The following is a 21,084-nucleotide window of genomic DNA, read 5'->3' as shown; positions in this document are numbered from 1 at the left end:
ATTTAGTGCATCATCCTGTCTAAGAGCAGCAGAGGGCAGCTACACCATTGCTAACTGTATCTTAGGAGGGAACTGACCAGCCCAATGTGCTGGCAGTGTACTGTGTCAATACAGATACATTGCTTGTCTCCTATCTGTCATTTATATGTTCAAGAAGAAGGAGCCAGGGAACTACAGGTCAGTCAGCCTCACCTTGATCCCTGGGAATGTGGTGGAGCAGCTTATCCTGGAACTCATTTCCAGGCACATGAAGGACAAGAAACTCCTTGGGAGTAGACAGCATGGCCTCATCAAGGGAAAGTAATGCTTGACTGTCTGGGATCTACTGCCCTGGTAGATGAGGGGAGAGCAGTGGCTAGTGTCTTCCAGTCCTTCAATGAGGTCTCTGACATTGTCTCCCATAAGAGCCTCACAGCCCCTCAGGCTGGTACTGTAGGGGCTGCATGGGCAGACAGTGAGGTGGATTGAAAACTGGCTGAATGGCCAGGCCCTGAGGTTGGTAATGAACCGTGCAAAGTCTAGTTGGAGACCAGTAGGTATCAGTGTACCCTGTGGGAAGACAGTGACGGCCGCATACTGGGTCTAGTCCAGTTTAACATCTTTGTTAATGATCTGCATGATGGGGCAAAACGTATCTCAGTGAGTTTGTCAATGATACAAAGTTGGGAGGAGTGGGTGATGGACCAGAGAGGCGTGCTGCCATCCAGCACGAGCTTGACAGGCTGAAGAAATGAGCTGACAGAAACCTTGGGAAGTTCAACAAGAAGTGCAAAGTCCTGCACCTGATGAGGAACAACCCCACACACCAGTACATGCTGGGAGCCACTCAGATGGAGAGCAGCTTGGGATGCTGCTGGACACCAAGTCGGACATGAGCCAGTGATACACACTTTGTGGCAAAGAAGGCTACCGGTATCCTGGTCTGCACTAAGCAAAGTTTTGCCAGCAGGGAGGGAGGCCTGAGGGAGGTGCTCCTCTGCTCAGCACTGGTGAGGCCACCCCTGAAGTACTGTGTTCAGTTCTGGGCTCCTCAGTACAAGAGAGACATGGACATACTGGAGTGAGTTCAGTGAAGGACTGTGAAGGTGATTAAGGGATGGGAACATCTTTGCACTGACAGAACACTGAGAGAACTGGGACTGCTAAGTCTGGAGAACAGAGGTCTCAGGGCTGATATCATCAGTGTCTATAAATACCTGAATGGAGGGTGTAAAGACGACAGAGCTAGAACCAGGCTCATTTCCATGGAGCCCAGTGACAGGACAAGAGGTCATGGGCAAAAACTAAGACACAGAAGGTTCCCTCTGAACATCAGGAAACATTCTTCTTTGCGGTGAGAATAACTGAGTACTTTCACAGGTTTCCCTGGGCAGTTGTGTCCTCTCCATCTTCACAATACTCAGAAATCATCTAGACATGGTCAATTAGGTGTAGGTGGCCCTGCTTGAGCAGGGTGGGTTGGACAAGATAACTTCCAGAGGACCCTTCCAACCTCAGCCTTAATTCTGTGATGCTGTAGCTATTTTGTATACCTCTGATGCTCATGTATTTTAAGCAGTAGGTCATATGACTTCAGTAACTTGAAAGCTGGGTTTCTTCAGAAGCAGAATAATAGTGAATTGTTCATAAAATTATTGTTAATCTACAGTTACTGTAAAATAATTTAGGTCAGAAATTATATCACAAGTCCTTTGATCCAATCTGTCATTCAGAGTCAGTGTCAAAGTTAGCTTGCTCAGGACCCTGTCTAGTTGAGATTTGAATATTTACAAGGATTGCATTTCCTATGTTACGGGAATGCAAATTCTGTTAGCATAGTCTTCTGTCAGCTGCAGTTGTGCATGAATCTTAAAGCTCAGATCATGGACATGAGGAGAGCAGACTTCAGGCTGCTCAGGGAATTAGTGAGGTCCCCTGAGAGAGTGTTTTTGCAGGTGCTGGGATCCGTCACTGCTGGTCACTTTTTAAACATCGCCTCCTAAGGGCACAGGAGCAGGCAATTCCCAAATGTTGGAAGTCAAGCAGGCAAAGCAAAAGGCCAGTTTGACTGAGCAGGGATTATTTCTCTTGGAAATAAGGCAAAAAAAGAAGGTGTATGCCTAGTGGAAGCAAGATCAAGTGATATAGGAAGAATTCAGAGATGCTGCTTGCCACTGCGGGGAGAAGATTCATGTGGCCAAACTCAGGTGGAGTTGAAGCTGACCAGAAATGTGGGGGACCATAAAAAGAGTTTTTTAAAATAGATGAATGGCAATAGGCAGTATAGAAATGTCATTGGCCCATTACAGGATGAGGATGGTCACCTCCCAAACAGGGACAGAGAAAAGGCAGATGTGTTTAACACTTTCTTTGCCTATATCTTCAACACAGATGATGGACCAAGGGGGTCTCAGTGCCCTGAGCTGGAGGACCATGACCACGAGAATGCACAACTCCCAGTCGACCCTGAAATTGTGTGGGATTTTCTGCTCTAGCTGGATCCCTACAAATCTATGAGGCCTGATGGGATTCATCCCAGAATCCTCAAAGAGCTACCTGATGTCATCACAAAACCCCTCTTGATGATTTTTGAGCAGTCTTGGAAATCCGGCGAGGTCCCAGCTGACTGGAAGCTGGCAAATGTTGTCCTGATTCTCAAGAAGGGCAAGAAACAGGACCCTGGAAACTCCAGGCCTGTCAGTCTCACTGCAGTGCCTGGTAAAGTTATGGAGAGGTTTATTCAGAGACATATTGAAAAAGACCTGAAAGACAATGCAATCATTAGTCACAGCCAGCATGGCTTCATGAGAGGAAAGTCCTGCCTATCCCACCTGATTTCATTCTGTGACAAGGTAACCCACCTAGCTGATCAGGGGAAGGCAGTGAATGTAATCCTTTCAGATTTCAGTAAAACTTTCAATACTGCCTCTCACAGTATCCCGGTGGACAAAATGTCCAGCACACAGCTGGATAAACACATCATATGGTGGGTGAGCAATTGGCTCACAGGTCGAGCACAGAGGATAATAGTGAATGGGGTGATATCAGACTGGCGACCTGTCACTAGTGGTGTTCCAGAGGGCTCCATCTTAGGCCCTGTGCTCCTCAACATCTTCATAAATGACTTGGGTGCAGGACTGGAAGGGATACTGAGCAAGTTTGCAGATGACACAAAACTAAGAGGAGCTGTTGACTCCCCTGAAGGCAAGGAGGCCCTGCAGAGAGACCTTGACAAATCAGAGGACTAGGCAATCACCAACCAACAAGGGAAACTGCCGGATTCTGCACCTGGGTTGGGGCAACCCTGGCTGTACGTACAGACTGGGAAATGAGATTCTGGAAAGCAGTGCAGCAGAAAGGGACCTGGGGGTACTGGACAATGGCAAGTTGAACTTGAGTCAGCAGTGCCCTGGCAGCCAGGAGGGCCAACTGTGTCCTGGGGGGCGTCAGGCAAAGCATCGCCAACCAGTCGAGGAAGGGGATTGTCTCTCTGCTCTGCACTGGGGCAGCGTCACCTTGAATTATGTGCAGTTTTGGGCACCACAATATAGGAAAGATATTAAGCTTTTAGAGAGGGTTGAAAGGAGGACAGCGAAAATGGTGAAGAGACTTGAGGGGAAGCTGTATGAGGAGCGGCTGAGGTCACTTGGTCTGTTGAGCCTGGAGGAGACTGAGGGGAGACCTCATTGCAGTCTGCAACTTCCTCCTGAGGGGAAGAGGAAGGGCAGGCACTGATCTCTTCTCTGTGGTGACCAGTGACGAGACCGAGGGAATGGCCTGAAGTTGCCATTTAGGGGAGGTTTAGGTTGGATATTAAAAAAAGGTTCTTCACCCAGAGGGTGGCTGGGCACTGGAATAGGCTTCTCAGGGAAGTGGTCACAGCACTAAGCCTGACAGAGTTCCAGAAGTGTTTGGACAATTCTCTAGAGTGTGACTCTTGGGGATGGTCCTGTGCAGGGCCAGAAGCTGGACTTGATGATCCTTGTGGATCCCTTCCAACTTGGCATATTCTGTGCACTTGAGTTGTGTAGCATAAGAGGAGTTCTGTCCAAATGTATTATCTACAAACCTTGCTGTTTGTAAATCACTAGATTTTAATATCTACCTATTTTCTTAATGTAATTGCAGGTGTTGATGAAATTAGTATACCACTGCACCTGTAAATGTAACTACTTAATTTGTAAATATCATTGCAGTGCTAATGTTGGCACTTAGTGGCTGTTTGGTTATTCAGATTTTTTAGTTGTTTGTATCATAGAATTTTTATCTTGAGTTGAGAAGGACCTGTAAGAAGCATTGAGTCCAACTGCCTGTTACTCACAGGACTACTTAAAGCTAAACCATGTGACTAAGACTGTCAGTCACATGCTTCTTGAACTTTGACAGGCTTGGTGCTAATGATGCACTTCCCTGGGGAGTCTGTTTTGGTGACCGACCACCCACTCACAGAAGTAAGTAAGTAATGGCCAGTCTTCGCGAGCGAAGATTTGGGAAAGGTCATTAACCCTTCAAGCCTGCGCAGTGGATTTTTTTTTTAGGTGAGACACAGCGTGCGCTGAACTGAGCCCACCCTTTAATCCTGAGGTTCATCTGCCGGGGCCGAGCAAGCTTGGACAGTGGCAGTGAGGGTCTCAGAACGTAGGTTTGTTTAGAGTGACCTTCTCTTAGATGGATTGCCTTACAAGGCTGACGAGCTCCATCTGCCCGGGGGGGTGGGAATCGAACCCAGGTCGCAGCGGTGAGAGTCCTGCACCCTAACCACTAGACCAGTCTTTTCCTAATGTCTGACCTGAACTTCCACTGACACAGCTTCATTCTGTTTCCTTCTGTCCTATCACTGGTCACCAGAGAGAGGACATCAGCACCTTCTCTTCCACTGTTCCCCACTGAGGAAGTTGTAGACTGCTATGAGGTTACCCACTAGCCTTCTCTTCCCTGAGCTGAACAGGCCAAGTGACTTCAGCTGTTCCCTGTAAGTCTTGACCTTGAGACCTTTCACCATCTTGATCATGCTCCTCTGGATGCACTCTTACTAGTTTGTTGTCTTTATATTGTAGCGCCCAAAACTGCATACCGTACTTGCAGGGATGTTGCACCAGAGCAGTGTACCAGCAGGTCAATCACCTCTCAACCAGCTAGCGATGCTAGGCTGCCAGGTAGCACTGTTGACTAATATTCAACTTACCATAGATCAAAACCCCAAGATCTCTTTCTGGTCTCTCATCCCCCAATTTGTGTGCATAACCAGGATTACTTTGGCCCATATGGGGAATCTGGCACTTGCCCTTGTTAAATTTTGTATGGTTGGTGATTGCCCATTGCTCTAGTCGATCCAGAGCTCTCCGTAAGGCCTCTCTACCCTCAAGGTAGGAGGGTAGAATCTACAGCTCCTCCTAATTTCAGTTGGCAGAGCTACTTAGTGTACGTATTTGACTCCTGTATCCAGATCATTGAAGAGCACTGGCCCCAGAACTGAGTCCTGTGGAACCCCACTAGTGACTGAGCACCATCCTGATGTAACCCTATTTGCTATAACTCCTTTAGCATGACACATCAGCCATCAAATGTATCATGGACTTTTCTAGCTGGATGCTGGTCATTTTGTCCAGAAGGAGAAACATATCAAAAGGTTCACTAAAGTCCAAAAAGCCTCACATCGACTGACTTCCCTTAGTCAAAAGGATGGATGACCTTTTTGTAAAAGGAAATTAATTCATTAAACAAGACTTTCCCCTTGTCAACCTAGCTAAGACCAATGACTGCATTGTCTCAAGTGTTTTTCAGTAACTCCCAGAGTAACCTTCTCTATCATTTTACCAGTAACTGGAGTAAAACTGACAGGCCTGTCATTACCAGAGTCTTCCTTCTTACCCTTCCTGAAAACTGGAACATTTGCCAGCTTCCAGTTGACTGGGACCTCTCCAAATGCTCAAGACCATTGAAAAATAATGGAGAGAGGTCCTATGCTAACATTGTCCAGCTCTTTTAGTACTCTGGCATGAATCTTGTCAGGCTCCATAGACTTATGTGTGTCCACCTGGAGCAGCAAATCTTGAACAGCTTCAGAGTTGTCTGGGAGTTTATCACCCTACCAGTCATGGTCATCCAGCACAAGTCTCAGGGTCATCAGGGCCCATCGTTGATGAGAGATGATGAGTGACAGAGATGAAGAAGGCATTAAAGATCTCTGCTTTCTCTGCATCCCTATTTGTGATGTGACTGACCTCATCAAGCAATGGACCAATGTTATTTCTGATCCTTTGTTTGCTGTTAAGATATTTTGAAAGGCCCTTTTTGTTGTCCTTTAGAGCACTGGTCAGCTTGAACTCTAATTGAGCTTTGGCTGCATGAATCTTCTCCCTCAATGGCGAACAGCATCTCTGTAGTCTTCCCATGTCAACTGACCTTGCTTCCACTATCCACGCACTGTAGATGCAGTGCTTCTGTGCATTGTTTAGAAGATTATCTACAGAGAATCAGATGTTTACCTCCTGTTTTCTGAAGGACAACTCCTCCCCCCCTTTTTTTTTCTCTGCAAAGATGTTTTATGAGCAATTTTTCTCTGAAATTCTCATCTATGGCTTGACTGTCAAAGTCATTATATAGAGAAGTAAGTATGAACCTGTTCAGGCTGAGAAGGCACAAGATCATTGGTCTATTACTTTATAGTATAAATGCTTTGACTACTTGTTATAGGCTATAAATCCAATGAGGGAATTTTTCCTTCCCCTGCTCCACTGTAAGAAAAACGGAGTTTGAATGGGAAGGGGGAAGAGGGTCAATTAGCTTTACAAAAGGTCTAGCCAGCAAAGCTGGATTCCTAGCTAATGGCCCATCAAAGGCTGGAGTGGGGGGGGGGAGAAGAGTTTGGGATTTTTTTTTTTGGGTAGCTGACCCAACTCATGGAGATGGGGGAGAGGTCAGTTTTTCTGGTTTCTCTCTCTGGGACAGAGATGGGGTTTGCGTGTGTGCTTTTGGAGAAAAGGCCTAGAGGCCTGTCTTTCTGGCTTCTCGTCCTGGTTAGCCCTGACTACTGGCCTCGACTTGCTTGCAATCTGTCTTTGTCTCCAGCCCGGACCTGCTGCGTTTTCATTGGAGAGTTTTTTTTTTTTGTGCTCACTGGGAGAAAAAAGGAGGAGCATTGAGACACCGTCATCTGAGGACAACAGTGAGTTCCGTGGGGGTGGACTGCTTTCCTTTCCCCCTTCTTCCATTGGGGGAAGGGTCCTCATTTTTCTTTTCAGTTTCTCCCACAACCCGAGACCACCCCCCAGGCCCCCTTCCCGCATGGTGACCGCCAGAGCCCAACAGCACCCCCTGCAGGCCAACACGTGTACTGCAGGCTCTGCACCTTCAGTGATCCAACAGCGCCCCCTGCCAACTGTGATTAGAACTGCACTAAAAGACAGAGAAGTATTCAGACTTTTCCTTTTGTTTGAAGAGGACTTTTGGGTGCAGGACTATTGTCTAGTCTTTTTTTGTGTTCTGTTACTGTTCTTGCCAATATACATATATCTTTTATAAAGGGTTGTTATTTCTTCTGTTTTTCCACACTTCCTCGATTAAAGCCCCTTAATTTTGAATTTACAATTGCTGAGAGAGAGGAGTTTGGTCTGTCTCATAACTCATCCTCTTTAGCAAACATTCCAGTTTCTTCAGACTGAGACATTTTTGGTGCCCAATGTGGGACCTGGAAAGAGGAAAGGTGGAAAAAGAATAACTACCCTTTGTGTGAGTTACACACATTTTGAACCCCTTGTGTGATTGACACGCATTTTGAACCTGTAGGCACCATGATGTTAGGGGTTGTTGGTTTCCTCTGGCATATAACCATGCCAAGATATCTGTCCCACCTGTCAATGTGTTTCAGTTCAGATACTAGTACTCTCATTGCGATAAGTACCTTTGAGTTTGTGCATTGGGTGTATGATACGGCAAACTCAGCATCTATGATTTTCATCTGGAATATGTCCTCAAGGATGCACTACTGTTCTAGCCTAAGCTGTTTCCTCTGGGGTTTTAAGGATAATAGCACCCATTCCTATGGAGAAACACAGGGGAATGTATTTGCCCAACCCTTTATTCAGTTTCCCTTTGGATACAATACAGTGGCCTCTGGGAAGTTTAAATTCTCTTTAGATGTCAGAGACGTTTTACTTGTTGGGCTTTCTATCCTAGTTTGTGCCGTTATAGTATACCTAATATATGAAGCCAAGGCCAAAAATTACTGAGAAGGCGTCCAGGAGCCTGCCCCAGGGATGTAAAACCTCGAGTGGCATGGATTATGAGAGGACATGGGTAAATTCTTAGAAAGGTGCTCAACTCCCACAAAATGGAAGCTCACCCTTGAACGACCCTTGAACCCTACAAAAATAATGAAAGCTGGGAGGGAGGGAGGTTGTGATGGATCCATGGAAAGGCAGTTGGCAGCTACATGTGGGGTTTTGGCCATTGCCTACCGGAAGTTGCTCAGTATAGTGCAACACTTCCAGGGAAAAGGAAAAGATGAAAACAAAATACCTAATACCAAGGTGACTCAGGATAAGGCCAAATCAAAGGGGCAGACCAAACCAATGGAGGTTGCCCCTATCCAAAAGAAGAAATATAAAACCAAATCAGTTCGCCCAGTTGATGATGATGGGGAGGCAGGACCCTCACAGTCGGCTGCTCCGGAGCCAGAAATCATCACTGAGTCTTTATTGTATAACAACCTCCGGAGCTTACAGACAGACGTTGCCCATCGCCCAAATGAACCCGTTCTGACCTGGATGATCCAAGTTTGGGACTCTACAGGTGATGCCATAAACCTTGATGGCAGTGAAGCAAGGTTCTTGAGGTCTGTTGCCCAGGATGTGGGTACTGAGGAGGCGTTTGTGAGGGAATCAAAGTCTCTGTCTCTCTGGGCACAGCTTTTGGACGGTGTGAGGGAGAGGTTCATCTACGGAGATTCCTTGCAGGCAGATCATTATACCACGGGCTGGAAGACCATAGAAGAAGGGATCCTGAGTCTGAGGGAAATGGCACTGCTGGAAGTATTGTTTGGAGGGGATGGGCAACCCATCAACGATCCTAACAGAGTTAAGTGTACACCACAGATGTGGTGGAGCTTCACCCATATGGGGCCGTCCGCACATAAAGGTTACCTGACATCATTGCAGGTTGGGGAAAAGCGGGAGCCAGTGATGTCTATAATAAATAAACTTTGGTTGTACGACAGTATGATCAAAGGACCAATACAGGCCTGCATCTCCACTATAGAGACACTGATTAAGAATCTCAAGGAATTAACTACAGAGTTGAAAGATAAACAGGAGAGACTGAAAGAGAGGATTGAGGGAAACAATTTCCATATGGCCCCAGTGAGAACCAGAGGCTCCCCAGCTAGAGAGAGCAGACAGACCTCACGAACTGAGTTGTGGTACTTCCTAGCTGACCATGGAGAAGACATGAGACGGTGGGACAGGAAACCTACCCGTACCCTAGCAGCCCGAGTACAAGAGTTGAAAGAGAAAGGAAAAGGGAAGTCTGTGAAAGTGAGTGCCGTACCAGTATCCTGCGGGCAGGGATCTGACCCGCTAGAGGGTACCTCCCATCGGTATTCACAAGAGGAAAACGGTGATAGGCAGGATGAAGATCAATGTTAGAGGGGCCCTGCCTCTAGCCAGGTAGAGGCACGGGACAACCGTGTCTATTGGACTGTGTGGATCAGGTGGCCTGGCATGTCAGACCCACAAAAATACCAGGCTTTGGTTGATACTGGCGCTCAGTGTATGTTAATGCCCTCAGGACATGTGGGACCAGAGACTATTTCCATTTCTGGGGTGACTGGAGGGTCTCAAGAGTTGGCCATGGTGGAAGCTGAGGTGAACTTGACTGGGAAAAACTGGCAGAAACTGAGATACTACTCAACATGCAAAAGGTGGGCAATCATCATCCCGTTTATGAGTGAGTTTTCGAATATATTCCACTTAATGTCTGAAGTGATAATTAAAACCTGCACATCCAGAAAGGCTTAGGCTGTAAATCTCAATCCATTACACAGGTTTTAATGTGGAGAAAGATGAACTGTGGTCTGCTTCATGAGTGCGATCAGTGGGCATGTGTTTTTCAGGACAGAGTTCTCTGTCACAACAGTTTAAAAACAATTTATGGGATATTGGGATTTAACAGAAGGAAATAATAAAAATATTTACTTGTCTACTTATTTATTTTCCAGTTCTGTGTATGTTTTACATATAAGGTAGGTTTGGAAATGCTGAAGTCAAAATTATTCAGGATGCATGATTATTTTTGTTTCGGTTTGGCTTTAGTAAACACTTGGATATTGTAAACAAAAAGCTGTGGGACATGAGTGATCCTGAAGGCTATTCCTGATTATCTCATTTCTTAGATACTATTCGTTGTAAGCAAGTCTTAATTGTTTTTAAGGAGTAAAACTAACCCGTCTGCATTACATTATAGAAATACAAAAAACAGAGGCCAGTTTTCTGCTGTTGCGTTTCTAACTCCAAGATGTAACTAAAGGCATATTTATGTACCTGGATTAGTGGATTGACCCTCTTAAAAGCAAACTCAGATATAGCTGTCTCTGTGAGAAAGTCAGCAACATGCGGCTGATTTATTTTTTCAACTTCAGGTACTTGTTGGTCTCACAGGTCCTGGGTACAGGAAGTGTGTTTTTTCTGAAATGGCTGGATTTATTTTTTTTCTGGCTTTTCATGGAACATAATTCTATTTAAAAAATGGTCTGTTAATGTGTTCTTTTTAACAGGAGAAAGAAACTGGAAACAAAAGTGAAGAAGCTTGAAGGTAACTTTCTACACTGTGTTGCTGTACTGTTGTTCACCTCAATCTCCTGGTTCTTTTTCTCTCCAAAGAAGTGATTGTGACTTTAACTCAGAGGCCCCAAGGAGCAAAGCAGGGCCATAATGTGTGGAATTACATCAGCCCTCCTGCAGAATGTTTTCTGATGAGTATCTTAGGCACATGACGTAAATCAAGTTGGAAGGGAGCTTCTGGTCATGAAAACCTCAAAGGATAGAGTCTGACCAGCCTGTCCAGGCAACTTGATTCACTGCATGACTGACATGTCTTTCCTTATAACCAGTGGGAAACTCTCGTGTTTCAGTTTACGCCTGATGTCTACTGTACAACAGTGAACAGTCTCATTCCATCTTCTTGATACCTTCTTCTACAGGAAAGCTGTTCTTGGTTCCTTCTAAGAATTGTTTTGTTCTCCTCTCAAACTAATTAAGTCTAGTTCAATGGGCATGTGCTTCCGTGTTCTAATAATCCTGGAAGAATTCTTCTAGTCATGTTTGTAATAATGTTTAAATATATGGTGATCCTGGTGCGTATTTTCTGATTTTTAAATATTCTGGCACTTGTATTTTGGTTGGTCAGTTTGTTTGTTTGCTTTGTGTTTAAGTAGAGATAAAGCATTTGCCTCATGGCACTGTGTTTTTCTTGTTTTCTGGTAGAGATGGATATGCATAAAACTTTCTGATACTTCACTTGTACTGTCATCTGGCAAGGCAAATATTTGTGTTCATCGCATGCTTACGGCTGTGCTTACCAAAGTTTAAAGTACAGTGAACTGAGAGACTTGTATCTTAGTGTTAGAAACCTCCCAAATCCTGCTCTAAAGTACAGGTACAAGGTGTTAATTTTGATGAGAATTTTGGAGTTCCATTTTAGGACAGCTAGGTTTTTATACACACTTGCCTCCAAAAACTCAAATTCTGCCAGAACTAGAACAAAATACTGAGAGAGAGTTTGTGTTAGGTCCAGTTTTAGTGACTATTTTATGTGTTTTGGCAGGGTTTTTTTGTGTTCATTAAATATCCCAGACCTCATATCTTTTGTCAATATGAAATTTTGCTACGGTTGTTTTTTGTCAGCCTACCACCTTTGATGCCTTTTTAAGACCTTTTGTTTTAATATGCTTTCTTCTGTGACCTGATCTGATCAGCAGGCAAATTCCATCTGTCTTTACTGTTCTGGGAACCTCACATTCAATTCTCATTTACCTACCCTGTACTCTATTCCCACCCATCTGCAGTCTTCCAAGGTGTCTGTTAGACATTAAGAGATAAGGTCGTCTTCTCTGTTTATTAGTATTGAGTGCTGTCTGCATCTTTCTAATGCAGCTGACTGTGGTGTTTTCATCTTTGAACGAGAGCCCTCTTTTAAATAAGAGAATCAAACATGTAAAAAACCCACTGCACCTCATTCTTAATTTTATTTCATTTTTTCACTTGGTCTATATTGTTCTACAGTACAATATCATTACAGTATGACCCACTCTTCATTCTTGCATGTAAGTGAGAAAACTTATAAATGTATTACAGTAGTTCAGAACAGTAATTATGCAATAGAAGGCAACATACTTGTATGCATGCATTGTTGTCTTAATGACCCAAAATATAACTTCAGTAGTTTTTTTATTTCACACTATATATTTATTTTTTTCTGGTAATTTGATTTGCAAACTAGTGATGGGCACTACTTAAATTAGTGGTCATCATAGTGTAGTTTCTAACTTGAATTTTGGTTCATTTTTCTTGAAGAGGCTGCAACAAAGCATACACAGGAGTTCAGACAACTGAAAACTGAGAAGAAAAGGCTTGAAAAGGAGCTTAAAAAGGCACAAGTAAGGCTTTCCTTGTCTTTGGGTGAAGCTTTTTTAAGTATTTCTAGAGGAAAGAAAGGAAGCTGCTGGTAGTAGAGATACTGAAACAGTAAAATTACATTTATTGGGAGTATTGAGTAACTAAACATAGCAATTCACCTTAAGAGAGAGAAATTTTCCAACTGAAGAATGACCTTTGAAATGTTGATTTAGATTTCATGCTCATTGAGAGTAGATGCTCTACAAACTATGTATGGCATAAAAAATTAATACCTTTTAATTTTAACAGGGAAAACTTGATGGTGTATTTAAAGAAAAGTGCAGAAAAGGTAGGTGTTTACCTTTGATTGCCTTCAGATTTGTATGTGGTATTTTTCCATTTGAACATTTTCTTTCCACCTCTCCTCTTTTTAATAGTTAAGCATGCAGAGACCCAGAGTTCAAGTGAAGATCTTAAAACAGATATAGACAAAGGTAAGACTTTTTGCAAGACTGTTCTCTGTGTGGAACCAATCATTATGAATTTATTGCAACTCTTCTGGAGTTGCATTTTGGAAACGGAGGATAGTGACGGAAATGCTGTAAGAGCAGACGTGGTTGATATGAGTGTGTTACACTTATGAAGGACTAACATAATAGGTGACTATTTTTCAGTTTTGCAGTAAGGAAAATACTGGATTCATAAAAAAGGACTAGCCTGCCACGAGCATATGTGAAGTCAGTTGATGTGCAATTATAAAACAGAATGCAAACACTGAGAAAAATACACATGATCCCTTTGTCTTTGAAGCTCATTGCAATCATAAAGGACAAAATAGGAGTATAATATGCTACAATTTCTGTATGAGGATCAAGTGGAAATCCAGGAGTTATAGCTGTATCTTGTCCTATTGACTTTTTTTCCCCTAATGATCTAATATACATGCTACAAATAATCTGAATGTAACTGTAATGGAACAAATTCCTTCTAAACTTCCTCTAAAGTACTGAGGCCAAACTTGAAGCAAATTTATTTTTTGTATTTTTTCAGTCTTTTAAAATGTTGGTATTGCCTTTGAATTGTTTTGATATTCTGAAGGTGATTTTGAGGCAAAAGAACCTCCTTGTTCTTTTTCTTGCTTTGCAATTAGTTTGCTGCAGAAATTAAATTCTCTGAAAAAGGTAGACCTTGTAAGTTCCTGTGTGCCTTGGCATATTTTTTTACTGCCATTTGAATTGTACTGAATTAGTACTCAACTTGGTCTTTTCATTTTTAATTCATGGCAAAACAGGAAAATTAATACCTGAGCATGAATTTAACCTTCAAATAGGAGATGAGTTTATTAGTAATGAGAAAATGTTAGCGTTGTTAATAGCCACTAAGCAAACTTTTGCAGCTTTTCCTCTTGCATGCTGAGGTTTTTTTAACATGCCTCTTCATAAAACAATTGCAGTTTGGTGTGGCCTTTGACTTAACGGAATTGGCACAAAACCAATAGTCTCTGTTCTGGTTGTTGAATCTGATTATAGTTTTGGCATAAGTAGATGAGGTGCTTGTGTATTTTACTGAGGTTTTGGGTTATTTTTCCTCATCCCCCTGCCCTTCTGTCTCTGAAACTAGGTTGTTTAACATCACCTAGCAATGGTGCTGTTAGGACTCTAGACAGGGTCTTCTAATGTTGGGGTCTGATAATTGATTCAGATACATGGTGCTATTACTCCACAATAAGACTAAGAGTGAGCATAAATGTGATATAAATCTGCCTAGAAGTTTTCCTCCCCCATTTATGTTCATGTTAGTTGAGTCGTTTTAGAAAGCTATTTAATTTCTCTAGTGCTACATTCAAATCTACTTTTACATTTCACTCCGGGGGCTGCTACTAATTTTTGCAGTGCTTGCTATAAAAAGGAAAAGCTAGACCATTCTGCCCCTGTTCCTTTAGACTTCCTGTGGATATGGCCAGTACAGGATCTAGCATTTCTCTTTCTCTGAAGCTTGTACCTTGTCTTAATTGTTGTTGTGGGTATGTTGTACTTTGCTGTAGGCATGTCTGTGTTCTGAGTAGAAATAAAGAAACGCAAATTCTTAGTACAATTTTCTAAATTTATTTTAAATAAAGATTTTTATTTATTTTTACAGTAAAAGTGAAGCTCTTGTTAGAAGAACTCTGGATGTGCATTGACAGTGCAACAGGAAAAAGAGAGAATGAGGAAAATCATCCTGTCTTGGGTAAGATGGCATGCAAAGTCTTGAAATTGTCTTGAAGCTCTCTCTTTTTCTGACCAAAAATAAATATTGATACTTTTTTTCAGCTTCTCTTCAGGATAAGACATGGTCTGAAAAAAGAAGACTGACTGTCACAGAAGGTGGGTTCAAGTTGAGTACTGTTTGTGTAACACTTTTTTGAGACTTAAATACTTTCCTTGGTGACTAGTACACGTGTGATTAGCATATTTGAAAATAATTCAAATATTAATTTAAACAGCCAGATAAACACACTTTTAATCAAAAGCTATCATAATCTGTTGTTGCAATTGAAAAATCAAATTCTTTTAGTATCAGCTGTTTTGACTCTTTTTAAGTAGTCAAAACTCACCACATGTTTAAACTGTAATTATTATATCATTAGAAACTCTGTAGTATATAATGTGAATTATGGGATGTAGGTGCTCTTTTTAGTTTGAGACAAACACATGGTAACATAATTGGGTTGTAAAATTTACAAAGCAGTTACCTCCATTTTCTTCATTGTAACATTTTATTCAGTGTAATAATAAACTAATCTGAATAGTTATCCATATGCAGTCACTGTGATGAGATTTTGCTGTAAATCAGATGAGATTCTATGGCTAGGTTAGTTATTTTTATAAAATATCCAACATCTTAATCTGCTCCTTCTTGAGAGGAAAAAACCACAAGACTTGTTTCAGAAAGTTGCTTTGTTGCTTGAAGCGAGGAGAGGACAATTTGCAACAGTGAATTGCCCTACAATGGGGATAATCAGGAGTGAAGTTTTGTGTTGTGAAATTTAATTTGTTTAGTACCAAGGCAATCAATGTTAGCATTGGATTGCTTATTTCATCTCTGCTCTTTTTTCTCCATTCAACATCACGAAGGTATTTCACAGCAGTATGTGATAGATTTTGATGGAGTTTTCAGATCAGAGTAGTCTTAATCTTCTCTCAGAAGTGGGAAGAGGCAGCAATGTAAGGGTTTGAAGCTATATGAACTAGATTCCAGGTTGTAGATTTCAGGAGAGAACTTAATAATTTCAGTAAGTGACATAATAAAAAATTCCCTGGATAAAGTAAAATTTGTCTGTGAAATATGATTTTTAAGGGGATTCTTTCAATGAGATGAGGTTAATATCAGTAGGGCTTTTCCCAGACCTGAAGTTCTGGCCAAGGTGCCAAAGAGTTGACATTTGCAATAGAGAAACTTGCCATATCCTGAACCTTTAAAAATTGCTTTGACAACTCTTCATACAGTTAAAGAGGAAACTACGAGAAAAGCATCTCTCCTAAAGAAATTCACTGTTATCAGGGACTGGGTTGGTGTCATGGTTTGAGAGCTCCAAAATCCAATTCCCTAGTCCAAGCCCCCTTCCCACATCTCAACCCAGTGTGAGAGGGGTTTTCCAGACACCACACGAGACTCAAAATGGGGGGGAAGGGATTATATATTACAATGACTGTACAAAATAAATACTACAATACATTATATACAATCTTAACTATCTCTACCATGACATAAAAGTATTTACAATGGATCAAATCTCTTCTCCCTTCCAAATAAAAGTCCAAGAGGGAAGAAGGAAGAGATCCTTTCTAGTCTCAGAGCAGCAGTGTCTCTAGGGCAGCAGTCTCTCTCTCTCTCTCTCTTCCATGCAGCGGCTGTAGCTGGATCTCTGCCAGTACACACGAGGGGGGTATCCAAGCCCTTGTGGCCCTTGTCTCCAAGTGAGGGTCTTCTCTTCCGTAGGCTGTGTTCACTGGGACAAAGGTCACTTCACTACGTCATACCACGAAGCGCAGGGGTCTTCGTGACGGTCCCTATCTTCAGGGGATTCAAATTCCCCTACAGAGCTTCTGTGCTCCGTCTCAGGCAGTGGGGGGGGGCGAAAGCCCTCCTCTGCATTCCTTTGGACATCCTGGTCCAGCTTCCTGGACGCCTGAGCTTCTCAGCTCCTCTCTGCAGTGCTGCTGCACTTCACCCCTCCCTTCTAGGAGGGGTCTCCAAGGAGTTTGAACGGTTTTGGTTCAGTTCTTACTCCAAAACTCTGTCTCTGTAGAGCTTAGTTCTCTCTCTGTTGCTGACTCTTGTCTCTCAGACAACTCTGTGTCTTCCTGCTCAGCTGCACGCTTGTTTCTGCTGCTTTTCCCTTATCTCTTGGCTCTCTGCTAGTTTCTCCGGCCAGTGTTGTTTTTGCCGCTGCTGCTGCTGCTGCTGCTGACGGTGGAGAAACATCCCCCAGTTTTCTAACTACAGGTACTTAGCCCAGTCTTACACTGTTCCAAGTCCCTGTAGCCCCCCAGCCGGGGGCTGGGGGGGCCAGAGCCCCCTGTGGGCTCCTGCCCTTTCTCCTTGTGGCTCTACAACATGGCTACTTCAACAACAACAGCTACAACTACTTTCTTTTCCGGTCTGCTTGTGATATGTTTATATTTTGCAAAAGCACTCATTAGCTCAAACCTCAAGGGTCACCATCCTCTAGGGGTTTACCATTTTATAGCTTCAGGGGAAAACTGTTTTCCCCCACCACAGTTGGAAAGGGATGGGTAGAGAAGGATGGAGAATCTCTTAGTCAGAAATCTTTGATCCATTTCTTAGAGGAAACTTTTCAATGGATGGTGTGTTCTTGGGCCTGATGTAGGTATATAACTGATCTTGAGAGTATAGATAGGATGTAAAGTTTCTGATAAAGTACTGTTGTGTAGTTCACCATGAAAAGTAAACTTCCTAATTATCTAAGTTCTTCTAGGGGCCAAATATGTAACTGTGTTGCTGCCCACTTCAGTGTGGGGAAAGTTCTGAGCTTTGAACTGATTGGCACAAAGCAGCATGAAAGAAACCTAAGAGAGAATCACTTTCTGAATTTTCCTTCTTTGTTTCTGCTTGTGTAGGATCTCCTTTTCTCTTGGATCATCTAATGAAACTCATTTTGTAAGAGAAATCTAGGTTTTCCATGAGAAAATTTAGAACATCTGGAAGCTCTATGTGACTGTAGCTTTTAAATACTTTTATAAAACAATATATGATCTTAAAACTTGTAAGATGCAAAAGAGATAGCAGAGTTTACTTGTCTTTGGGGAAAATGAGGTGATAAGGCCGTTTAGGCTGAGCAGTTTCTCCCTCTTCCTCCTCATGTCCATTGGAGCAATTGAGATTTTGATATGGAGTTGCTACATGAAGTGACTGAGATGGATCTTTGAAATAGGGTTATTGGTCAGTTTTTCTAATTTACTCCTTCAGTGGAACCAACATATTAGAATGTGCTTAGAGGTTTTTGATTGCTGGGGAGGTTATTTTGACCTATTAAATTAATAGTTTTGAATATGATACTACCATTGATGTTGCTTCAGGAGTATCTCTGCACATTCTGGTAGTGGATTAACACAGAGCAATAATGAAGCACATTATTCTTTTTTTATTTTCCAACAGAGTGCAAATTTTGCCAATTAAATCAATACATCCTCTGCTCAAAACCACTCTGTGCATGTGTTGTTCTTTTTATTGTGGGATGGTGCGGTGACTCACCTCTAAGGCAGGGCAGCCAGGTTCATTGTTAAAGGATCCCTTGGGGTGGATTAAAGCAAAATGACGCTAAATAACCAATATAACAATGAATTTTATTAGAACAACTGCTTTGAAACCATAACTGGGAAAAAACCGTAATGGATTGGAACATGGATTGGAAAGTGTATAACACTTCTGAAGTGTATGATCATCCTAAGAGAGAAAAATTGAAAAGAGAAAAATAGAGAAAGATTAGAGGCAGAAAGATATTATTACCCATAGCTCCAGTGATGCATGGGTGATTGTGGTCTGCGGTTGTGATACGCAGTCCTAGTCCATCGGAGGAGGGGGCCCGCATAGGCATCAAAAATTGGGGTTTTTATAACCCTGATTCTTCCAATAAGTGCCCCAGTACCTCCTCCAGGAGGGATTCTGGGCACGCACAGTCTTCTTTCCGGAAGTCTGGTGGCATCAGGGGTTGAGTGTGTGTGTGTCTGCATGTGCCTGGCAAAAGTTCTGAGTAAACTTTTCAGAGTTTTGCAGCTGTGCAGTGCAGGAGAGAAACTGGCATTAAAAAAAAAAACCAGTACCCTGCTTCTGCAGTATCCATTGCTTAACAGCTGTTTCTCCTTTAATTCTAAAATAGCTTGTTCAAGGCAAAATTTAGCCACAAGGTCCAAGTGGTTCACTGCAGATGGTACTCAGGTGTACACAGAATAGGCTTGATCTCTTGCTTGAATACTGCTAATTCGGTGTCCAGTAGTGTTTGTGAGCACTGTAAACAAGATCACACATAAAATGTCATACAAGAATTGCAAATACTACAGAGTAGATCCTAGTTCCATGTGACACACCGGGTTTTGGGATTGTTGATTTCTACTGTTTTCTTGGAGGTAATATTTTCATTTTATAAAATCATGGAGTTTAAATTTCCAAAAACTGGGCCATATTTTCCTTTTTGAAAGTATTTAGCACAAATATAATCAATTTAAATTATTTGTCTGTAATGCTTAGACTTTTCTGGGCCAGTGTGTTTTGTCTGCATACATAAGAAATCAGTTCCTGTGTAATAGTAAAAACTGTGATCTGAAAAGTAGCAAGAAAAATGTACAATGTAAAGAATCACACAGGAATTTGGACATGCTTTCTTGCTGTTAGAATAACTGTGTAAAACTGGTATAGTTGACTCTGTCTTGGAATGGTTGTCAGCTGCTCTTTGTCTTAGTGGTTCAAACTCCTTTGTGCACAGGTATGTTGTGAGACTTTTCTATTGAGGATACAGTTTTGACTAAGCTATATCATTGAAGACAAAATCTTGTATGATTAGACTCAATATTGAAATTCAAAGAAGAAACGATTCAAAAGCACATGCATATTAAATCATAAACTAGGAATATAGCTAAGAACTCCCTTACTGTGTTTATGGCAGGGTATAATTGTAACTGGCCTGCAAGTACAGGTGCAGGTTGCTCTAAGCTGAGAATTACAGCCTGAATGGGGAATGTCACTGCATGCTTGTCCTGCTTTTCATAACCATGACTTACTGGGAAAGACTGAAATAAACCACTGAGCTGTATGGACCTTCAGTCCTACCAAGAACAGCCCTTCCTGATAAGAAAAATTAGGAGGAATAGTCTTAATGACAAGTCAGAAAGTGTTTGAGAAGAAGCTCTTTGCACACATCTATGCCTTTTTCATTAAAAAAATAATTGTGAATAATAGCATCTCATCTCTGTAAGGAAAGTATTTCTGAAAGTGACATTAAGATCTTCTGTGGAACCATCACTTTAAAATATGGTAATGCATTTTTATTACTATTATATATTATCTCTGTAAAGAGAAACCGGAGGGGAAATATTCTTAACATTTTTTTTCTGTCTTAGACACTTTACAAATCCACCAAAAGATCAGGAAGTGTGATGGCAAAACACTACCTTGGTATTCTTCAGTGGAAAGTGCTGTAAAGCAAAATTCTCTAACAGCCATGCAACTTCAAGCGAGTACTGAGCCTTTTGGAGATGATTGTGTTGAGAACAGAACTATTGAAGAATGTCTGCATAGCAGTGAGGATAAAAATGTTGATGTGATAATACAGACAGGTGGGGAGCACAGCACTTCAGGCTTCTCTGATCAGGAGCAAAAGGGCTCAGGTGGAAATGTGATGGAAATATTGAATTGGGCCAGGCCTCTCCCTGCTTTACTTTCTCCAGTACAACTTTCACCACTGACTACACAGGTGAGTTTCAGGATGCATCAGACATGGCACTGACTTGGTCTTAAAATTTCTGCAGAACTAATGATTTTATATTCCTGGGCTTTTTTTTTTTTTTTCCATGTTAGTTACTCATGCACTGAAGGGGTCTCTGTGTGTTTAGATTCATATGGATACTTTTTTTTACCTTGTAGCATACTGCCAGTATGGAAGGGAGCAAAAGATAATTTTGGGAAGTGTATGTGTCATGATTTAACCCCAGTCAACAACTAAGTACCACACAGCTGCTTGCTCACTTCCCCACTAGCCGGAACGCTAGGGAGAATTGGAAGAGTAGAAGGAGAAAATATGTGGGTTGAGATAAAGACAGTTTAATAGGTAAAGGAAAAGCCACGCACACAAGCAAAACAATGCAAGAAATTCATTCACCATTTCCCATGGGCAGGCAGGTCTTCAGCCATCCCCAGGACAACGTGACTTCATTATGCATGAGTGACTTGGGAAGACAAACGTCATTACTCCAAACATATCCCACCCTTCCTTCTT

At 42.1% G+C, this 21,084-nt stretch overlaps 1 protein-coding gene across 6 annotated transcripts in view; it reads left to right on the top strand.

Moving 5' to 3' along the window:
• Positions 1 to 21,084, top strand: part of ICE1 (interactor of little elongation complex ELL subunit 1) — a 45,163-nt gene that overhangs the window by 6,799 nt on the left and 17,280 nt on the right. For 4 of the 6 annotated variants that reach the window (XM_017821531.1, XM_017821513.1, XM_017821523.1 and 1 more), the window contains 7 exons: positions 10,751 to 10,788; positions 12,549 to 12,631; positions 12,900 to 12,939; positions 13,028 to 13,084; positions 14,730 to 14,819; positions 14,903 to 14,956; positions 20,210 to 20,562. In XM_017821531.1, the coding sequence (XP_017677020.1) occupies positions 10,751 to 10,788; positions 12,549 to 12,631; positions 12,900 to 12,939; positions 13,028 to 13,084; positions 14,730 to 14,819; positions 14,903 to 14,956; positions 20,210 to 20,562 (715 nt within the window). Of the gene's footprint in view, positions 1 to 9,765; positions 9,899 to 10,750; positions 10,789 to 12,548; positions 12,632 to 12,899; positions 12,940 to 13,027; positions 13,085 to 14,729; positions 14,820 to 14,902; positions 14,957 to 19,849; positions 20,124 to 20,209; positions 20,563 to 21,084 lie in introns of those variants that run through there. The other 2 variants (XM_017821538.1, XM_017821557.1) reach the window with 2 other exon arrangements.

Source organism: Lepidothrix coronata, unplaced genomic scaffold, assembly GCF_001604755.1.
Source record: "Lepidothrix coronata isolate B3197 unplaced genomic scaffold, Lepidothrix_coronata-1.0 Scaffold3, whole genome shotgun sequence".
NCBI lineage: Eukaryota > Metazoa > Chordata > Aves > Passeriformes > Pipridae > Lepidothrix > Lepidothrix coronata.
This window is presented reverse-complemented; position numbering and strand designations above follow the sequence as displayed.